This window comes from Haemaphysalis longicornis, unplaced genomic scaffold, assembly GCF_048455015.1.
Source record: "Haemaphysalis longicornis isolate Haplotype H1 unplaced genomic scaffold, Haemaphysalis longicornis Haplotype H1 scaffold_12, whole genome shotgun sequence".
Classification (NCBI taxonomy): Eukaryota; Metazoa; Arthropoda; class Arachnida; order Ixodida; family Ixodidae; genus Haemaphysalis; species Haemaphysalis longicornis.
Window position 1 is genome coordinate 117,442,968 of NW_027526225.1, and position 22,461 is coordinate 117,465,428.

The window sequence follows — 22,461 nt, forward strand, 5'->3', positions numbered from 1 at the left end:
GAAGCAGAGAGCTCGCGTGAACGGCTTTCCATACACGACACCGGCCAACTGGCATAAGCGATACTGCTACTGAAATTGAACTATTATTAACCGTAATAAAAATACGGCACATACGTACCAGTCTGTATTCGTCCGTCGCGACGGGGCTGACGAGGCAGCGGTGCCGACGGCAGGGCGTTCGTCTGTTGTGGCTATCGCGGAATGGTCGCTTTCCCGTCCACCGCGTATCCCAGAACTCCTGCCGCTCGTGCACTTAGAAGCATTGAGCGTTCAAGTGGTGTGAGGTTGTTAAATGCAAGCCCTAGCTCCTTGGCGAGAGTTTTGTTCTCCGGATCAGGCGATTCCATGACTGGGGCTGCGGGTGCACTAGGTTTTACTAGTATTTTTAAAATGGCCGCCGTCTCGGTTTCGGCACGAGTTTCGGTTCCTGTCTGACTCCCGCGTGTGGGTGCTATATGGAGTCGACATACTAAGTATCTGTTTCATGGACCGGCTCCTATGACGCCATTGTTCACGTCATCAAATGTGCAATTTTAGCGGGAGATTTAAAATTTTGGCTTAAATTGCCTTATTTCTCAGTGAATAAAGCATCATTTGCTTCCGGGAAAGCGCTTGGGGTACTATGAAACACCTAATCTTTCGAATAAAACAAACTTTTGTTTTCTCTTCATGGCTCCTTTAAGCGAAAAATGTACATTCGGGTTGCCCTCATTGGAGTTTCTCGGTCACCTCGTTGACCGCAATGGAATTCGCCCTCTACCAGAAAAGGGAAGGCCATAATCGACTTCCCTCGGCCTGAGTCCTTACGCCAACTGCGCCGTTTCCTGGGATTGGTGAATCATAGCTCGGCAAAACTGAATACCCGCCGCGGTGGCTCAGTGGCTAAGGCGTTGCGCTGCTGAGCACGAGGTCGCGGGTTCGATTCCCGGCCGCGGCGGCCGCTTTTCTGATGGAGGCGAAAAGCAAAAACGCCCGTGTGTACGAGATTTCGGCGCACGATAAAGATCCCCAGGTGGTCAAAATTAATCCGGAGCCCTCCACTACGGCGCGCCTCATCGCCTGCGTTGCGTCGGCGCGTTAAACCCTACAATCAATCAATCAAACTGAATGCCACTCACTCACACTTACTCAAAAAAATATATTTTTCCAAACGCACTCACTCGCACTCGCACTCGCCACTCTGCCCTCACCACGCGCACTCACTCGGACTCACGCTCGCCAATCCACCTTTACTACTCACACTCACTCGCACTAATGCTGGCCACTCGCCCCCACCACTCGCACTCACTCACGTTCACGCTCACCCCTCCCCCCTCACCACTCACACTCACTCCCGTTCACGCTCACCCCTCGTCGTCACCATTCGCACTCACTCGCACTCACGCTCGCCACTCCGCCCTCACCACTCGCACTCACTCCTGCTCACGCTCGCCACTCGTCCTCACCACTCGCACTCACTCGCGTTCACGCTCACCACTCGTCGTAACAACTTGCACTCACTCACGCTCACCACTCATCCCCACCACTCACACTCGCTCACGCTCACCACTCGCATTCGCCGCTTACACTCCCTCGCACTCGCACTCACCACTTTCAATGGCCACTCACACTCACTCGCAATCACCACCCGCTTCCTCTACTCACACGCACGTAGAAATATTTTGGGGCATGAAATATTGACTTGAGCTAAAATTTACCTTTCTCGGGAATGGGGTCTCCCTTTTTCTTAAGTATGTATTCGGTTATTATTAGCACATATCTTGATATGTCCCTTTCAAAGCAGTAGTCGTCACTGGATTCTTTTACGAAATGAACAAATTCTCGCAAATTTGCCTGAAGCCATTCATCATAACTTTTTATTGTTGTCTATGCTATTTCGCTCAGATTCTACAAAAGAAAAGAAACACTGGAAATTTTCACAGCGGTGGCAAACATAAAAGAAATAGTCCAGTTCGGAAGAAAAGCTTAGAAATGCTGTTGCCATCTGTCAAAATACTGGCTAGCGCGCGCAAATATTCCTATCTCGAAGCGCGCTATGCGCGCCACTAAAATTGCGCAGTCAATTTGCTCTGGACAACCCTCCAAACGGTTTATTCCAAGAGTAATCCCAGGTGAAAAGGGCGCATAGCGAGAGTGTCTAGCAAAACACCGCCACATAAAGATTGAAAACGGCAAGCAAGGTGGAGGAAGGCTACTGGAGCGCTTGGCCTTGAGCTCTTGGCAGAGGCAAGGCGAGGGAGAGAGGCGGCGCCACGTGGGCGTGCCAAATCGGCGGCGCCTGACTTTAGCGCGGGCGTCCTCGTGGAGACGAGTTGCCTGGCGCCCGCCTCCTTCCCCGTCCCCCTCCATAAACGGCACCAGCCTGCCGCAGACCAAAACCGCAGCTTGATCCTAAACTAAACCGTCATGCGCCCGCACCGGGCACCGAGTCAAGTTCACGTCGAACGTTTATACGAAATAACGGGGAGAATAAATCATCGGACAAACACACGCACACGTACGCACACGCACGCACGCTCGCACGCACACAAGCACGAACACATACACGCGCACACAAACGCACATGCACGCACACACACCAAAGCACTTGAACACGCGCGCGCACGCACTCACTCATTCACTCACTCACCCACTCACAAATTACGCTATCCGACTGCCGAGAACGCTTACAATTCGTCACACCACTCAGGGGTCACAGTAACCCTACGCCATCGGCACGCGGACGACGACGAAGTCCGCGTGAACGCGAGTATCATAAGAGACGCCGCCGTAACAAGTAATGACTGTGATAAAGTGTGGGATTTTACTGTTGGGAAAGCGCGGGAAGGTGTAAATGACGGGCGGGACCGACGACGAGAAGGAAGAAGACGGGGCACGCGAAGGGAGAACGAGAGAGGAAGAAAACGAGGCTGCTCGATCAGTGGTTCGGGCCTGCGTCTTGGACCTCCAGGCCGGCGAGAAGACACGGCGTACCTCTCGTCCTTGTTCCGGAGGAGCGCTCAAACAGCCCAGGTGCCCGCTTGCCTCGCGGCGTAGACCCGAGGAACTCCGCCCCCTCAGCAGTCTCGGCCAGTCACCGACGCTGACATCCGAGCCGGGACTGGGGTTTGGTGAGACGCCGCGAGGACATTCTCCAGAGACTTGTGTTGTGCTGAACTGCCCGGGTGGGCGTGCTAAGTCCTGAGAACGATTCGCTAGTCTTTCGTTTGTGGTCTTGTTTACGTGCCGGAAATACAAGTGCTGACAACGTGCAACGGAGCGAGTCGTATACGTCTGGCGCGAAATTCTAGTTGGACCTCTGATCATTACAATGACAAATACTGATACCTTTATTACGCCAAGGCCTCGAAAATGAGCTACTGCTTCCACAACACGCAACTCGCCCATTCGAACCGTTTCGCCATGCTGATACGCGAATCTGTGAAAACCTGCGATACCTTTTCAAACGATTACGAGCACTCACAATTTGCGCTTCAGAACAGCCGGCCATGTGACAGCTGCAGCAAGCCGGCCAATTATATACACCAAATACTACGGCACTAGACTACAGTGCTTCCTGATGCCTCCATCGCAGCGCTCAGCGGTAGGGAAGGGCAATCGCTTTATTGCGACGACGTTACCAACACTAATTCCAACACAAAACGCTGCGAGCCAGAAACATCATTCGGTGAGAGTGCGCGCAACAGCCCCTCAATGAGTCATGACAGTGAGAGTATCAGCGCATTATTGCGTCAGACGTCCATCCAAATCGTATTCCTCAAGGTCACTGGAGAGTTCTTCCCACGGTGCCTTAATTATAAAGAGGAGCAGCAACATATTCCCGAAGCTAAAGACAGTCGTTCCATTAACTAGTAGATGTGCGTACGAGTGGATATTGCCAGCAGCAATTACCACAGCAAGCGGCTCCTTCGGCGAATGCCAACAGCGAGTGATGCTCACCGCGGTAAGCCCCGCACATCGCAAGAAACGCGCGTTCACTCGCCACTCATGAGTGGTGAGCGGAGCTCGCCGCGAGTGGAACTCGCACTCGCGAGTGGTGAGTGGGACTCACCGCGAGTAGAACTCGCACTCGCGAGTGGTGAGCGGGGCTCACTGCGAGTGGAACTCTCACTTGCGAGTGGTGAGTGGGGCTCACCGCGAGTGCAACTCGCGCTCGCGAGTGGTGAGCGGGGTTCACCGCGAGTGCAACTCGCACTCGCGGGTGAGTGGGGTTCACCGCGAGTGGCTTTCGCACTCACGAGTGCTGAGCGAGGCTCGCCGCGAGTGCAACTCGCACTCGCGAGTGGTGAGCGGGGCTCACCGCGAGTGGCTTTCGCACTCACGAGTGCTGAGCGGGTCTCGCCGCGAGTGCAACTCGCACTCGCGGGTGCTGAGCGGAGCTCACCGTGAGTGGCGCCCGCACTCACTCGCACTCGCACTCACCAGGCCAAAACGACGGTGAAGCTCACTCACCACTCACTCGTGAGTGGTGAGTGGGGTGTGTGCGAGTGCACTCATGAATGAGTTTGCCGACCTATGGGTGAATTATTACCGACGGTTCATCCCAAACTGCGCGGCCATTGTGCACCCTCTGGAAATTTCCCTTCAAGCTTCCAAGCCTACCGAGTGCAAGCTTGAATGGCCTGAAACTGCCGATCAAGCATATCACGGAGCGCCTGGATTCTGCTACTCTCCTTTTGCACCCACGCCACAACGCTCCCACGAGTCTGATGGTAGACGCTTCCCACTGTGCAGTTGGAGGTGTACTTCAGAAACACATCCGTGGCACCTGGCACCCGCTCGGTTTCTTTTCGAAGAAGTTTTCTCCAACTGAGCAACGCTACAGCACTTTCGGGCGGGAGCTCCTGACGGCATATCCCGCTGTTAAGCATTTTCGTTTTTTCCTTGAGGGCCGCAGCTTTGTCATCTTCACCGATCACAAGCCTCTTACGAACGCTTTCAAGTCATCGAAGACTACATATTCTCTCCGAGAGACGCGACACTTGGCGTATCTTGCAGAGTTCACGACGGACATTCAGCATGTCAAGGGAGTTAACAACATCCCAGCCGACGCTCTTAGCCGTATTTCGGCAACGCTCCGGTTTCAGTACTCAGGAGTTGGCTCAAGCCCAACGAGGTGACGAGGAGCTCCGCACTCTGCGTTCTTCAAACAGTTCCTCTCTGCAACTCCAGGACATTATCTGCCCTGATTCGGGACTCAGCATCGTTTGCGAAATTGATCCGATTTCAGGCCGCAGACGACCGTACCTTCCTGCTTCTCTCAGGCGCATTGCTTTCAACTCTATTTACCATCTCTCTCATCCTGGAGTTCGTGCCTCACGGCGCTTGGTTGCCGAGAAATACGTCTGGCCTGGCATGAATTCTGACGTACGCGCATGGGCTCGTTCCTGCCTCGCCTGCCAGCAATGCAAGGTCTCTTGGCATACCACATCACCTCTGGCCCATTTTCCCTTACCTAACTCTAGGTTCTCCACAAGTCACTTCGACCTCGTTGTCCCACTACCACCATCTAAGGGCTACCGTTACATCTTGATGGTGATCGACCGTTTTACTCGCTGGCCGGAGGCGGTTCCAATCGACGATATAACGGCTGAGACTGTTGCTTCCACACTTATGTCCACGTGGATCGCCCGTTTTGGCATGACGACGGAGATTATAACGGACCGTGGCCGCCAATTTAAGTCTACGCTCTTTCACCGTTTGACATGCTTACTCGGTGTAACGCACTCAAGCCAACGGCATGGTCGAGGGGTTTCATCGTCAGCTAAAGACCTCATTGATGGCTCACGAATCACCTGAACAGTGGACAGCTCACCTTCCTTTTGTGGTGCTAGGATTACGCACTGTCATCAAAGAAGATCTTGGTTTTTGCTAAAGCTGCAGTGTTCTGTCTGCTTCATTTGAAAGAGTAGCTTCCCCGCGACAACCTTCGAATCACACTGGACTGACTGTACGTGCATCACATTGGTATATTATGGGTGGGAAGCCAGCAAACGTGCGTCTTCGTCCTAAGTATTCGCCTTTTTGTTATTTTTTTGTGCTTGTAACGCGAATAGTAAACTTACGCTTAGCGGAACACCTTATTGCACTGATTTCGAACGTTGAGCTTGTTGCACGTTTCTTAAATTGCATGCTATTTCTATCCATTAAATCGAACAGACATGGCTTCAGTAAAATTCCGGGTAAGCAAATATAGAATGCTGATTCTAACCAAGAGGGAGGTCAATGAAACACAGGAATAATGCCAAAAAGACAAAGCTCCCGAATAAAGAGAATTGTATAGTTTTGTTGATGTGGAAGAAATACAAGATGGGCAGAGCAATGCTTTTCAAACAGCAGAAATTATGGAACTGCAATAGTCAATGAAATGCGATGTCGGTAGAAAAACAAACATATCAAGGATTGATAGTTGACTGAACAAAATACAGCGACATGCTCTGTCATGTTATTACACTTTGTACAAGTGTAGTGACATGGAATGACACGCTACAATCCAGACCACATGTATGCCCTTATGAGGCTTTTCCTACTGTTCCGCCGTTTCCCGGCCGTGCTGTTCCGCCAGCGAAACAGCGGGACTGCCTCGATCGGCTCGCGGCAGGTTCCCGGCGCAGCTCGGTGTATCCGGCGCGAAATGCAGCAGCAGCTATTCGGAGACGGGCACGTGCCTCGGTTGAAAATGCTGACGCACAGCATCTGGAGAGGGTACAGAGATCGGACGTTGCCGTAGCCCTTGTTTTCAGCTTCATATGAACAATAATGTCCTTAAAACTGCATGTTACGCTCCTGCAGGTGACTTCAGGCGGTTCTTCAGGCTACTTAAACCGCACCCCAGACTGGCCCGAAACATTTCGGGGGGAGGGGGGGGGCACGAGCTCAGTGCCCCCCCCCCCCCCCCCCCCCCCTCTGGCTACGTCCCTGGCCACAGGTGCATATCACACCTCCTCTATCGACAGTCTATACGTTGAGTGCAATGAGTGGCCCCTGGAGTACCCTCGAGCATACTTATGTGGAGTATATGCAGCCAAAAAAACATGCATAAATGACCATCCTTGTGCCGATGGATTGTTTGAGAACAGGTACAAGAAATTTTATGAAAAGAAGCCTAGAGTGGTCCGCCCTCTTGCCCGGCGTTTGGAGGAATACATGTCTCGGCATTCGTTCAAGATATGCCCGTGAAACCTTCTGAGTTTTTCGGGTGCTGGGCCGCCCTGGGACCACATGGCCGTCGAATGTGAGCTGACCTTGGTAAAATACGACAAAAAAAAAAAAAAAACGTTTCCACAAGAAGTTTTGCGCCGACCATTCCTCGAACTTAAAGACAAGTGCATTAGCTATTGCCACTGCTTTACTGTTGGCTCAAAAACTTCCTGTCACGCACGTTTTGCTGTTTTCAATCTACCGGTGACAGTAGCAAAGAGCATTGCTGATTAGAGCAGTGTTTCCACTGCGGATATCCTTGGTATAACCTCAGCTATTGAAAAGGTAGTAGCAAAGGGAGTACTTAAAGTGGCCATTTTTACACATTCCTTGAGTGCTATACATGCTGTAACCTGTTTTACTTTGTTTTACTTTAATTGTTTTACTTTGGCCGGGTGGCTGAATCGAGTCACAGACAGACAGACAGACAGACATACAGACAGACCCAAATTTCTGGGTTTAAGTAGCCCAAGAAAGACTATCGTCATTAAAAAGAAGCGAAACCCATCTGCGAGCACTGCGAAGAATTTCTTACTGTACTACATATCCTAATAAGTTGTCCATGCCTAGGACCGTCCTCCATTAGACATTTTAGAGCTTTAAACACCTTTTGTATGCCTCTACACCTAATGCTTTTATACATAGTGATGAACCAATGGTACCTTTGACTAAAGTTTTTGAATTGTTTACAGACACTGGGTTTCTACACCGGATTTAGCTATTTCATCTCACGGAAATGTTTTTAAAAATAATCATTTATATACTTATGTATGATACCTTGAGCAATACTTTTAACTCTTGTGTTTGGTGCATTATAACCGAAAGGTTGCTGCGCCAAAAATCCTCAACTTCATCGTCACCATCATCTTCTTGACTAGAAGGGGCCATCACAGGGCGTTCCTTTTCGTGGCAGCTTGGGTGCCTGTGTATTTCGCATATGTGTTCCATCTTCTTCAAGCTCAACTAGTTCTGTAACTAGCCACAACTGCTACACGACTGGACTGTTGGCTTGGCCGTGCTCCCGCGTCCCGCCTTCGAGGCACTCTTTTCTGTATTTTACAGAAAGTCCTATCATAATACCCTCCGAGGACAAAAACCGAGTGATGGACCGACCAAGGACCAACACGCGTAAGCGTATCGTAAAAGATTCGTAGGTCCTCTCATAGACGGCCCCCATTTAAACAAACAAACCACCAAAAAACAAACACGTAAAAAAATTGGCCGCGTATCTGCACCTTTCGTTGCAAATGTCGTCAAAAGACGATATTCTTTTATCGACTTTTGCCAAATAAATTCCTCCCTTCGCTTTCCCGCTCACCTCTCATGTTGTTCCTCTTGCGTTGCGCTCCTCCCAAGGTAAAGACGCCAAAGGTTTGCTTAAATCATTTTAAATTTCCCGCGTTCCACTGCTCCAAACCGGGTGTCTCGATGCCAACGCTGCCGTACGGCGAAGACGCGCGTGAATCGAGGAGCCCTACTTCAACGTTTATAGAGCCGCGTTTCCCTACTCCACGTGCGTTGCAAGCAGAACGTGGAACCTATCTAGTTGAACCTTGCGTAACTGTTGCCGGTTGATTTCTTAAAATGGCGCCAGAAGCTATAGTGGCGCGGGCGACAGCAGGCCACGGCGGAGTGAATTCTTTTTCTGCAGTTGATGAAGTATTTATATTGGCAAAAGTCAAACATGTTTGAATTTTTATAAAGGAACACTGCAAATATCACTTCTGTATTGATTTGTTGTCTCATATTTGCGTAATGTCTTGTTCTTCTTCAACAATGTTGACAAGTATGAACATTACACCGGACATAGACGGGTAGATTTAGCTGTGACTATATAAGACTATTGCGCAGGCATTGTTTTGCTTTGGCCGGGTGGCTGAATCGAGTCACAGACAGACAGACGGACAGACAGACAGGCATACAGACAGACAGACATACAGACAGCTCAAAATTGCTGGGTTCAAGTAGCCCAAGAAAGACTATCGTCTTTAAAACTATCGTCTTTAAAAGAAATCGCTGCAATAACACTCCTCGTCCCGCCCCCGCCTTCTCAGCGTCACGCGGGCGCTGCCGCTCGATTCATGTCGGGTTCGGTTTCGCGCGTAATTCCTCCTCTCTCACACTCTGAACTGACTAGGTGCTTGATCGCGCGGGAAATGCGTTTAAACCGGAGCGCCGTGTCTCGACTTTGTCCCGTCAGCCGATCAGTTGTGCGCGCTTGCGCCACTCGAGGAAAAAAAAAAAAAAAAAGAACGAAAAACCCGCCAGTTTTATAAACACAGCGACGTGGTGGATGAGGGGGAGGAAGGGCTCTTTAATCGAGGAACAAAGGATGAGAAAGCGAAAATGGCGCCAAACTTTATGCGAACGCCAGCGTCCGCTACGGCAACACGTAGGCAACGCTAGGCAAGACTCGTGCCAACACTTACTGGAGTAGAAAGCTGTATGAAACGCCGAATATCGCGTTCTCGGTAACGAGAAAGCTGGGTGCGCTCTTTTTTCCGCAACCACATCACATTTTTCTTTTTGTCTGCTGGAATTATACTCGTCGTGACCGGATGACGGCCTGCGTTAGCGTCGAGACGCCGCTCCACCAACCATCTCGGGAGCGCTTGAGGCGCCCAGCCGCGCACATAGGTGATTCGAAAGGAATAGAAGTGGCTAGTAGAGAGGATATCGCTCTCTCTCTCTCTCTCTCTCTCTCTCTCTCTCTCTCTCTCTCTCTCTCTCTCTCTCTCTCTCTCTCTCTCTCTCTCTCTCTCTCTCTCTCGAGTTCCGAAAGGGATAGCCGGATAGCCGGCGTCGAGGGCCATATAAACCTCCGCGAACGACGGGACGGCGAGGCAGTGCAACTTCGGACTCCAGTTGGGCGAGCTAGCTGGGCGAAGTCAGTTGCTGAACGTCCCGGCCTGAGGCGAAACAACACGTCGTTCCACAGTAAGCCAACGATTTTTTTTACTTTAATAGACAACACCGTTTCTGGGAACCAGTGCGAAGAGACGAGGGATGATGATGATGATGATGATGATGATGTTTCCCATTTTGCGGCACTGATTCAGAAATCTCAGAAGTGTGCCGAACGAAATTCCCGCTAGTTCACCTCTGATTATCAAACTGTTGCTAATTTAATCTCATTTTCATTAGTTTAATCTCACGTTTCATTAAATAACCCTAATATAAAAAGCCCACGTGTTGAGAGTTCGATGTACAGCCACGATCAAAAATTTACGGACCATGGAAATGGCAATTTTAGGTTATTTCTCTTCCCATAGCAGCCCGATAAACTGTCTAATGCATGCGAGATGAACTAATGAAAACTACCGCCCATAGTACTCCGGGCTGCCGTGCGGCAGACAAAAATCGCTCAAACTAAAACAAAAACTCAAAATTGCTGTTTTCGTGGTCCGTAAACTTCTGCTCTTGGGTGTACGTTAAAGATCTCTGGGGGTCCAAATTAATCAGACCTTCAGCGTGCCCCATAGTCCAAGTGTACCTTAGGCAGTTAAACCTCATTTTATATGCAATAAACGCACTTCCTCGACGATAGCTTCTGATAAGTAATGAACCTACTTTGAAGTTGCTTTAGACTCATTTTCAGATATGGTATGCAGTTCTCTCAGGTTAATCATACGCCTGCTAACTACCTTCATTCCTTCGTATGCTTTTGACGTGATTCCGCGGAGTGATACTAAAAGAAAAAAAAAAAAACGGGGGCAATCTAAAACCTTGCTGAATGTTGTCAAGTGAAGCAGCCATAGGCTGTAAACAAGCAAGTTTGTGCAGATAGGAGCGGCACACTGCCGAAAAAACCTCGGCAAAAACAACTTAACTTAATTTACAATATTCGAGTTTACCAGGGGATCTTTCCCCCCGGCACCGCTGGAGAACGAGTGTAGCTCCAATGGTGGCGACCTGTTATGTTTAATTGCCAAAAAAAGAAAGCTGTAAGCGTGTTGCAACTATAAGCGTGCTGAAAATAAATATGCAGAAATATAAAGTAATGATGAATAACCTCGGGACAGTACAGCGATTTGAGATACGTGGCGAGGCAGTAGAAGTGGTAAGCGAATATATCTACTTAGGCCAAGTTGTGACCCTGGATCCCAAGCATGAGGCAGAGATAATTAGAAGGATCAGAATGGGGTTGAGTGCATTCAGCAGGCATTCTCAGGTAACGAATGGCAGCCTACCATTGTCCTTCAAGAAGAAAGTGTATGACAACTGCATCATACCGGTACCCACCTACGGGGCAGAAACTTCGAGGCTCACTAAGAGGGTTAAACTTAAATTGAAAACGACTCAGTGAGCAATGGAATGGAAGATGATAGGTGTAACATTAAGGGACAAGAAGAGAGCGCAGTTGGTCAGGGAACAAACACGTGTTAAGGGCATATTAGTAGAGATTAAGAAAAAGAAATGGACGTGGGCAGGGCATGTAATGCGAAGGCAAGATAACCGTTGGTCATTAAGGGTAACACAGTGGATCCCTAGAGAAGGCAAGCGTTGCAGGGGGCGGCAGAATGTTAGATGGGCAGATGCGATCAAGAAGCTTGCGGGATAAATTGGTCGCAGTTATCACAGGACCGGGGTAATTGGATGAATGAATGAACTCACGTTTATTGAAAGAAAAAAAAAAAGAGAGAGAAGTCCCCTTGACATGACCGGAGGCCTCAGTCAAGAGTCGGAAAAGGTATAGGAAGTAAGGAGGGGGGAGAACAGTGCGAGAAAGGTCCCTAAAAGCAGTCCTCAATGCCGGCTTCTCTGATGAATATCAGCAGAGTGTCCAGCAGGTGCTTTTTGTTAGGTGGGGCTCTTTGCCCTGCAGTGGGCATAGATAGGCGTGTGATGATGATGATGATAAGCGCCGGAAGTTACGGAACTTCGTTCAAAGGACAATTCGTCGCTGTGCTGAATTGAAGCACGTGAAAGCGCTGCTGCTTGCTGCTAGAGCGCTGCCCACAACTCGAGTCGTTTTTCCTTGCAGACCATGGAGCGCACTGGCCTGATCCTTCTCGCAACGGCCCTGGTCGTGACGGCAGGTAAGAAGCCAGGGCGCATGTAATGAGAAACTACTAGCAGGCTGCGATCGAGGTGTCCTGTAAACTGGCACCCCGCACGCATGCGCGCTGGCGCTTCGGGCCGCCGTCTAGCTTACGAGCTCCACTCTCGCTCTTCAATGCGCTCCTCTTCCACATCGACTGGCGGATATCGGAAACCGACAAAAAAACAGAGGGCTCTCTTCACCGCTTCTACATGTGCACTTGAGAACACTGGAACGGAGGCCTTCCCAGTGGGTTCAACGGGAGGGTGGTCTTTGTAGTCGACGGCGGTCATGGATACGAAACGTTTATGGCGTCACTGCTGTACTTTGATAAGTGCCCACGAGCACTGCCTGAAGTTCGCTGGAGTTCGGCCTACAAAGAAAACATTCATAGAGGTGTATGGGCGGAAATGAGTCTCTGGGAAAAATACTTATACACTATCTGGCAGTTGCCGCTAGCTCCGTCCAGCTCCGTCAGCGGCGTTGACCGTGAGTAAAAAAGAGGCGTGAGCCAAAAATTCCGTAGTGCCTCCTTGCGGCGGCCACTGAACCCGGCGGGATCGTAAGGCGCTGTCCATGCGGCGTGCGAGCAGGAACGGAAAGTTTTCAGCACTCGCGTTTTTTTACTGACGCCGATTTTGACTTTTTCGCTGAATAGGACATCGCAAGCAGCCATGAAGACGAAATAAAAGTTTGCTTTATTAGAAAGACTGCCTTGTCCCGGAAACAATGGTATCGCTTTTATCGCAAATTTGAAACACATAATTGAAATATAAAAAGAAACATACTGTAACGGCGTATTTTGTTCAACACCTGCCGCTACGGTAGCATGCCGTTCGGAGGGAAAAATTCGAGGCGTTGACGAAGTTTAAAAGTTAACTGGTTTAATTTAAGGGTAACATTGATGTCATTTAGCACATAAGAATCAGAAAGAATACACTGGTTACATAAATGAGAAAGACAGTCAATAGAGCAAGAGTACTTAGCGGGACATGGCTGACTGAATCGCGGTCTCCCGGCGGGAGGGCGCGACGACGAGCGGCAGAGTTTCTGAAGTGAGTCCTGGTCCAGGCCGCCCGCCGCCCCCAATAGCCAGAGGGGCCGCGTTATATTCGCTTAAGCGGTCTGGTGGGGGATGTATTGGGGGAAAAAGTGCACCCTGGAGAGTGCGGACGCTAGGGAACAAGGCTAAGGCACACCCACAACCAGTCAGGAAGACGCTTGTAAGCACCAATCAGCCATGTTCCCGCCTAAGTGAAAAGGACCAAAAACACAGACACAAGGTTTCGACTCGAAAACGCGCGCTTGGAGAATTATGGGCGTAGAACAAGTAGTTAGACAAAACGCACTAAAGTAAACAGGGGAAGAAACAGGAAGGTCGTCTGAAGAACACTGAGGGCACGGAGCCCGAAGGCGAAGAGCGCACACCCCACGGGGGGGAATGGAACGCTACTGCGGTAACACAAGATGCGACGATGGTCCCCCTGGAGAGCCGCGTCTCCCGGGTCGGCCGACGGGCCAACACACACTCCGCATGCGTTTCTTAGAAAAGCTGGGCCTCGGTGGCCGAAGAGGGATGCTAAAAAATTGAAAAAAGCAAACGGAACGGGGGCTTCGCGACAATACGAAGCAGTGGCGACACCCCCGCCACTTTCTGGCGACTTCTCGATGACGTCACAAAATCTTGTTCGTGCGATTGGCGGCCCCCGACCTGAGCCACCGCCAAGGAACAAGGCTGGGCGGTTGCAGTGTGGTTCCACTTCCGTTTGATTGTGCCACCCGAATGCTAACGTGCTGTTACACGCTGATAAGTATGTTTTTTGAGTGCTGACCCGTATTACGTCACTCCTGCCCATATTGGGTCCCTGCAGCGGGAAATTTAAACGTTTTTAACATTTATCGCGTTTTTCCTTTTCTTTTCGCCTTTAAACGAAGTTTTTGTGGCTGGAATAGAGCTGAATGTAGTAGCAAAAGCTAGTCTCCTAAAACTCGCCGCAGGTGGGCTCCACCACAGTACTCCAGAACGACCAACCACCGTGACCAAACGTGCAAATTCGGCGAATGACGAGGCCCAGCACACGATTAGAGCAAGAAATTAGAGGATACGATTAGAGTAACGCAGATACTATATTTTGCTCCAATCGCATGCTGGGCGTCGTCATTCGCTAAATTTGCACGTTTGGTGACGGTTATTGGTAGTTCTAAAGTACTGTGGTGGAGCCTCCCTAATGTGATTTAAAGAGAGTACTTCTTTAAAACATAACAAAGCTGCATTTTATCTTGATGGCCCCTTTAATTGTTTTCCAATAAAACTCACGCGGGGCATGTATACTTACCCTCTGCCGGCGTTTTCGTACTTTTCAGCTGTCGACAGGTCGTGCCCGCCTAACAGCCAATGCCCGGACAGCATGACCTGCTGTCCTTCCGGACAATCGTTCTCGTGCTGCCCGTTCAGTGACGCGGACTGCTGTCCAGACGGCGAGCACTGCTGCCCCTCCGGCTACAAGTGCGACATGAAACAGCAGGCGTGCGTCCCCAAGCGCCGCCTGGGTGAGGCACCGGTGCTCAAGATGTTCCCCAGCGCTCTGAGGCCATGAGGATCATCGCCGTCGCGATGACTACTGTATCGCGCCAAAGCACGGGCCAAAGAAACAATTAACCGTTGCTGTGCGAATCGAGTTTGGAATTGAGTTATCGAGTTTACTCGAGAGCCAGTTGCATCCCCTCCCTCTTTTTATATATCTACTTAAAAATTACCATGAACGCAAACTACTCAAGTACAACCACTGCATGTTTTTCATTTTTAAAATAAAGATTTCTGCTTTACGAGAGACGGTTTTTGTCGATGTAGTATCACACTTGCCGGTGCTTTAATGTTCACTCTATCAACGTAAGCTAACGAATAAATTTTTAGAAACGTATTTTCGATCAGCAACGTTATCCACGTTATCTTTGGAAATTCAAAAACCGCAAACCGAACTCGACAAATGGCGCCCAGGATGTGTTCAAGTTCATGACTTCTAATGTATCGCAATGAGGCGCTTGGGCTGCACATTAGTGTTAAGTCTTCTGTAACCTCATCCGGAACATCACCAAGGCAACTTAGAAGATCGGGTCCTCGCTGATGCGTAAACATCATCATCAGCAGCAGCAGCATCACCCACCTGTCTACGCCACTGCATGGCAAAGCCCTCTCTCGTAGATCTTCAATTATCCCCGTCCCGTGCTAACTGCGACCAATTTATCCCCGCAAATTTCTTGATCTCATCTGCCCATCTAAGTTTCTGCCGCCCACTGCCACACTTGCCTTCTTTAGAGATTCACTCTGCTACCCTTAAAGACAAACGGTTATCTTGCCTTCGCATTACATGCCCTGCCCACGCCCATTTCTTCTTCTTACTTTCTACTAATATGTCCTTAACACGCGCTTCTTCCCTGATCAACTCCGCTGTCTTCTTCCGATCCATTGCTCGCTGAGTTGTCCTCGACGATGCACCTACCCGCAAAGTTCGGGGTATAAGCTAGAACGCCATTCTAAAAGGCAATAACGAACTGTTGTCTTCAACCGCTGCCACATAACCTACCATTAAAAATGTAAATATTTGTTTTGGTCTGTAATGTGTAGTAGAAGTATGGAATTCAATGTTCTAACTTTATTTGTCACTCTGTTTCTTTCACATCAATGGTTAGACTAACCCCCCCCCCCCCCTCTCTCTCTCTCTCTCTCTCTCTCTCTCTCTCTCTCTCTCTCTCTCTCTCTCTCTCTCTCTCTCTCTCTCTCTCTCTCTCTCTCTCTCTCTCTCTCTCTCTCTCTCTCTCTCTCTCTCTAAAAGAGCCGATCAATTCATTTATGCTTGTGATATTAGCCTCACCGAGAAGCACGAGGGTGTACACACCTATTATGGCTTCACTGTGAAGCAAACGCCCTTTTTTCTAGTTCTCTCGCACGGCCCCGCTGCTCTGCGACAAAGCCAAACTCTTCGAAGCAAGTTGGTTTAAAGCTAAATTTCAAATGGGGCAGAATTCGAAGCTTTGCTTGGTCGAAAGGCGTCTATAAACAGTGAACTTCGATTAGTTTTAACCGCGTGCTTGTGCCTGGCTCTGCGAGTTTATAACAGTAATTAATATCGAATCTGCGATGTTACGCGCCACTTTTGCGTTCTAGGTTTCATTAGTATTTGTCTCGAATTTCGCGCTCGGATAAGCAAACCAGAACACAGAGAATAATGTCGTGTTAGGCCCACAGACTCGCCGAGATATGGCAGCAAAAAAGTTAAGCGCCACGCCCGACAGATGTCGCCACTGTTCTGCACGTGCTCGGCGCGCCCTCAAAATTCGGCCCCGCTTGAAGTCCCGCTCGACAACGTTTAAGCGATACTTTTTGAGTTCCGTACATCCCCCTCCCAGTCACGGAGAAGAGGCGGCCTGCCGCGACTCTCGCCACCGCGGCGCTGCGGTTGCGAGTTGCGCAGCATTCCTCACGGGATCTCTCCGGTTCTCACCACTCCTGGCTGCGTACTGCAGAAGAAATAACTGTTCTCGGAAGTTGCTAATCATTTTGTTGCGGCCATTGCGGTTCGCGATTTATTTGAAACGGACGGTATTATGCAAGGAGTAGCGTACGTACGCCCGCGGATTTGAAGCGGTGGCTAAAATATCAAGAACGACAGCGTTTTAAATGAACGTTCGCGTAGCAGTGGCTGCCAAGCGTGCACACAAATTCGCTTGCCATGCCAAATTCATTACATCCCGAATGATATTTCCTCACACGACTGTTGGAGCAGCTTCCGTTTCGGTGGACAACATAGGTGATATCATCCCGCACAACAACGCTCTTTAGGATTGTGTAGGCCCCCGCTTTCATTCCGGCCACGTAAAAAATTCCCCCGCATTTCCCCGAGGGGGAGAATGTGAAAGTGCGAATGCACGGTTGTCGGCCCGCTTGCGGCGCTTTCGCTCGGCCCCCGCAGCCCACCGCCTCGCCGCCTTCTCTTCCATCTCTTCCATCGGGTTTGTAGTATCACGTGTACACCACGCAGTTATCAAGCCGCTATAACGCCGCTGAGTCGCCAACGCACGCCGCTGACGACGTAGTTTGAATGCGTTAAAGATATAAGGCGCGTCAACACTGATATCACCGTCGCGTCCGTGGCTTGATCGGTAGAGCGTCGCGCTGCGGCCGCAAAGTCCGCGGATCGAAACCCGGCGCCGGATGCTGTTTCTTTATAGAGGAGCACTGCGGACGCCGACGCCGCCGCCGGCGGTGGATGGTTTGGGGTCGCTTATAAAGTGTATTTTTGCCCACGCTGGCTCGGTTCGTTTTCGAGTGCTGACGTTCTCCAATTGGCTGGGAGCCGTATTGCCGCACTATTCTCGACTATCTGAGCAAAATCGGTGCACTGCAGGGGAAACAGGCGCCTCATGGTTGGACAAGCTCCTCTTGTAGCTCGGTGAGCAAGCGCCTTCCTAAACAAGTTGCTGGGAAGGTTGGCAAAGTTAATGGGACCTGCGCCTTCCTTCAGTGCCCAGTACGCCCCGTCGGACGAAATGAAGAGACACGCAACTACTCCGCAACTTTGAGCTCAGCCGACTGGAGCACGCGTATATGCTCTTCTGGAGGAGTGGACTCGGGAGCACCACACAAGGGGCAAAAAAATTTCGTCGCCTTCTGTTTATTGTAGCTGTTTGCTTCCAAGAATGTACACGATTACCAGATGAGCGCGCCCACCCACACACGCACAACAAACGTGCAGAGCGCATAAGAAAAGTACTTTTTTTCCTTCATGCTCCGCTCAGAAGGAAAGCATAACCGAAACCGCATGTGAGCGCCGAAAAGCTCGGTGCGCTTGAACCTAGAACATACAGGAAGAAGAATAATCGGCACCGCATGAAAACGTCGACTTGCCGGAACGCGCGCACGTGCAACGCCGTGCATACGCAGCGCGCGCGAGAGAAAAAAAAAGAAGAAGAAGAAAAGAAACTACGTGACGTAATACGCTACGTAGGGTTAGTGGTCAAGGGATGTTTTTCGCTCTTCGATCCCTTCGCCCTCGTGAAAATGCCTGCCCTCTCGTAGCGTTCCGTCCCGGCATCTCGCGTTGTGACCAGCTGTGCCTGCGCATTCCAAAAGAAATAACTGTTCTAGGAAGTTACTCAACATATTGTTGCCGCAATATTCCAGTTCGCAATTTATTTGAAACCGGCTGTTATGCAAGGAGTAAGGAAGTACGCCCAGTTATTTTTAAAAGGCGGCTAAAATATCAAGAACGACAGCATTTTAAATCAATTTCCGCTTAGCAGTGACTGTCAAGTGTGCACACGAATTCGCTTGCCATGCCAGCCGCGCAACATAATTGCAACACGAATGATATTTCTTCATAGCCACGCGCGGCAACTGCATGCTTTCTTTATGATAGACATCCGCGTATCCTTTATATTCAAAGAAATCAAAGGTAACCCAAAATCCCGGATAAATTAGGAAACTTTATATTGAAATTTGAATTGTAGGTTTTCTGGTTATATTATGTTCGCATTAAGATTTTTTGTGTTTTTGTTCATTAGTCCGTTTTGTTTCAATAATAGTTTTTCTAGCATGAGGAGTTAGACTCCCTCCTCCTCCTCCTTACAGTTGTACATTTTGTAAAGGGCACAAGCATGTGCCCGGGCATGCACGATGCATGTGCCCAGCCTTCTCAAAGCATCATTGCTTAAGTGCGCTGGAAAGTCTCGTACAGCCGGATGCGAATTAGGCAGGTCGGCATTGCGCCAAGCCCAGCACATGAAAGAACACAGTGTATTGACGCAGTCACGAAATGCTTTCGCCCGCGGCCACACTGTTGAATAGTACCCCAAACCGAATGCATTGAAAAGGCAAGGTTCTCGCACAAGGGTGAAAACAAACGCAAGCGAAAAGAAGAAACTTGTAGAGCAGACACGCAACTACACCGCGACCGCACCTTTGAGCCCAGTGGACCGGCCGCGCACGCCGTCAACGCTGCCGCCGGAGCCTCCGCCGCAGCCGCCGACACACCGCGCAACTCGCGACAGGAGCGCCCTCTCAGCGCTTAGGGTAAACTCGCTCCCGCTTTGAAAGGCGCAGTTCCGAAACTGAAAAAGTATCTATAATAAACGTTGCCTCTCGACGGATTACCATCTTGGCATATAGCGCCTTGGCGCGAATAGTATTGTTACTGCAGCCCTGTTTAAATTGTTGATGATAAGGTCGCGCATCGAAGCCAATGAGAGAAAGCCTTTTGTTCCTTCAACCTTGCAAGTTCCCAACCTCATCTCTGATGATCACTCACTGCGGCTACGCACACAGTCTATGCATGTCGCCAGTGACTGATGTTTGCCATTGCTGGGCAACGGCTACACAAGGACTCTTTTATGACACCTAAGTCCGGAAAGGACCGAAAAACTGTTATTTGTGGTCTTTCTAACTTAAGTTGCAATAATAAAATACTAATCGTAGGAGAACGTATGACAAATAGATTAGTGCGTAATTGGAAATTTCGGGACAGAGTTTCCGAATATCGACACGATGCACTTGTTCACTTTGCAGTAGGGGCTGTTAATTATTCTCGGGATATTTATTACCCTCGAACGAAAAACTAGAGCATATATATAAAAAATCTGCTAAAATAAAAAATAACGTTGCGCCAGCTTCCTTGTCAAAGACAGTCTAAGCTTTTTGCTAAATGCTTAGGCGCTTGTCTAGATTTAGCGGTGCGTACGAAGTGGTGACGAGCATAATCCGGCCAGATTTAGCAGACGCTACTATTCAGGTAAGGCCGAAGAAACCAAACCTGTAGTTTGTAAGAAACAGGCTGGAGGAGTTGGAACTGTGCTGTGTGGATTTTGTGTTCGTAGTTCCTTTCTTCACGCTTGTGACGAAGTTATGAAGAAACCAACCCTTTCAACGGTACTAGTGCTTGCTACTTCCGACGATATAAACAATGTGGGGTGAAAACAGAAAATTAAAGCTGCAGTTCCGCTCAACGTTAAAGCTATCGAAAGTGCGGAGCAGTGGTTCGCCAGTGTTTCTCTCGTGTTGTGGTGAGTACTTCGGTTTATCTTCTGTTTATTTGTGTTTTGCTTTTGTTAATGCATATAATTCTTTGCCGAGTGCCCCAAAGCCAGGACCGTGTTACGGCCTGCATTTCCCCGAAGTGCATATTTGGCGGAAGTAGCACCTGTAATTGCTATAATAGCGTAAATGGAGGTCATTGCTCGAACAGATTTTTTAAAAACCCAAATAATAAGGAAAATATAAAAGAAATTTTAAAGACGATAGTCTTTCTTGGGCTACTTAAACCCAGAAATTTTGGTCTGTCTGTATGCCCGTCTGTCTGTCTGTCCGTCTGTGACTCGATTCAGCTACCCGGCCAAAGTAAACCAATGCTCGCGCAATAGTCTTATATAGTCACAGCTGAATGTGCCCGTCTAAGTCCGGTGTAATGTTTATACTTGTCAATATTGTAGAAGAACAACGAGACATTACGCATATATAAGACAACAAATTAATACAGAAGTGATATTTGAAGCGTTCCTTTATAAAAAAATCGTACATGTTTGATTTTGGCGAGATTAAATACTTCACCAACTGAAGAAAAAAATCTCCCTGCGAGGGGGACTCGAGTAAATGCGTCGCATAGGGGGTGGGTGTATATTGCGTTAACGTTTAGTGTTTGGGGGGTTGGTGCTATCACGTGTACACCACGCAGCTATCACGCCGCTAGCACGCCGCTGAGTCGCCAACGCACGCCGATGACGACGTAGTTTGAATGAGTCAAGGATATAAGGCGCGTTCGTAGCCTTTGATTCTGTGTCGGTTTTGTGGCGTAGTGGGAAGAGCACCATGTACCTCGCGTAAACTACCTCGCGTAGTTTTGCATTGTTCAAGGGCTAATATTCAGAAATTTCATCGTGTGTTCGCCGTGTTTATCTGGAGTTCATCATGGGAAAGAACGAACAGAACGAACCTCTTTCGGAAAGTGCGTGAAGGCGGACTTGGTTTATCGCACTTATTTTTAAGGCAAGTGGTCAATAGATTTCTGTTTCTTCGTGATGTTGAAGACGCGTTTCTTAGGACGGTTTGTCAGCTGAGACTTGGAAGACTTTTGCCTGAATTTGTTGTGAGCTCTGAGTACATGAGGGGAACTGTACGTGGATTTTAACGGATGTGGTGTGGTCATACCATTTTCTTTCAGTGCGTTTTTCTTTAGAGTACTTAAGCGGGGTGAGTCGGAAGAAACTGTACAAAGATATCGTCGAGAGTGTATTGCCAGTGCCAATATACCGCAGCAAGTGTAATCTAAGGCCTGAGAGAGATGTACTTAAGCGAGTGAAAAGAATGACGGTCCCAGGTGGAGTGAAATCTTTCTTTTTTAATCTCCATACTAGAACACTGGAAGTAAAGACCTGGATGGAGGAAAAGGGATGGTTTGTGCCATGGGGTGTGCACTGTTTTCTGTGTCGAAAGCCAGAAACAATTGAGCACGTGTTCTTGGACTGTTGGGGAGCGGTGTTCTTTTGGGACATCCTACAGCGAACACTCAAAAAAGATTTGCCTGTCGATGCTTACGGTATTAGGTGTTTGAACGTTGAAAATGAGGACGGTGTGCCGCTTGACACAATTCTGCTGTATGGACTACACAGCATCTGGAGAAGCAGGATGGCGGTACGCTACTCCGACCCAGATGCCAGGCTCATCAGACACTACTTCAAAGATTCAATAGGTTCTTTTGTGCAGATACTGAAACTTCAGCCCTCTAAACCCGAGTGGCTACCCACAATTGAAGCATTGTTGGTAATGAAAGAATAGCACGAGGTCGCGGGTTTGATTGCCGGCCGCGGCGGCCGCTTTTCTGATGGAGGCGAAAAGCAAAAACGCCCGTGTGTACGAGATTTCGGCGCACGATAAAGATCCCCAGGTGGTCAAAATTAATCCGGAGCCCTCCACTACGGCGCGCCTCATCGCCTGCGTTGCGTCGGCGCGTTAAACCCCACAATCAGAATCAGAATCAGTAATGAAATAATATTGAAATCACCCCGCTTGCCCAAGAAGGGCTGCAGTTCTAGTGTTTGTATTGAGTATTGAGTGTACAGATTATCAGTTACGTGTGTCTTTGTTGTGTCATCCTGTCGAAGAAGGCAATAAAGAAAAGAAAAAAAAGCCACTGGTTGGCGAGTTTGAGTAGTTTCGGTTTCCGAGATTGGGG

General features: G+C 49.2%; 2 protein-coding genes across 2 annotated transcripts in view; both read left to right on the forward strand.

Moving 5' to 3' along the window:
- Positions 1-22,461, forward strand: part of LOC144163361 (uncharacterized) — a 60,672-nt gene that overhangs the window by 15,364 nt on the left and 22,847 nt on the right. The gene's annotated exons all lie outside the window — the stretch shown is intronic.
- Positions 9,986-15,070, forward strand: LOC144163362 (granulin-like). Its single transcript, XM_077694317.1, has 3 exons — positions 9,986-10,137; positions 12,185-12,239; positions 14,606-15,070. Exons 2-3 carry the CDS (start codon positions 12,188-12,190, stop codon positions 14,836-14,838), a joined length of 285 nt encoding a protein of 94 aa, XP_077550443.1. The 5' UTR covers positions 9,986-10,137; positions 12,185-12,187; the 3' UTR covers positions 14,839-15,070.

Coding starts and splice junctions, on each gene's coding strand:
- LOC144163362 (XM_077694317.1), top strand. CDS start 12,188: ATGGAGCGCACTGGCCTGATCCTTCTCGCAACGGCCCTGGTCGTGACG. Junction 12,240..14,605: donor GGCCCTGGTCGTGACGGCAG/GTAAGAAGCCAG, acceptor CGTACTTTTCAG/CTGTCGACAGGTCGTGCCCG.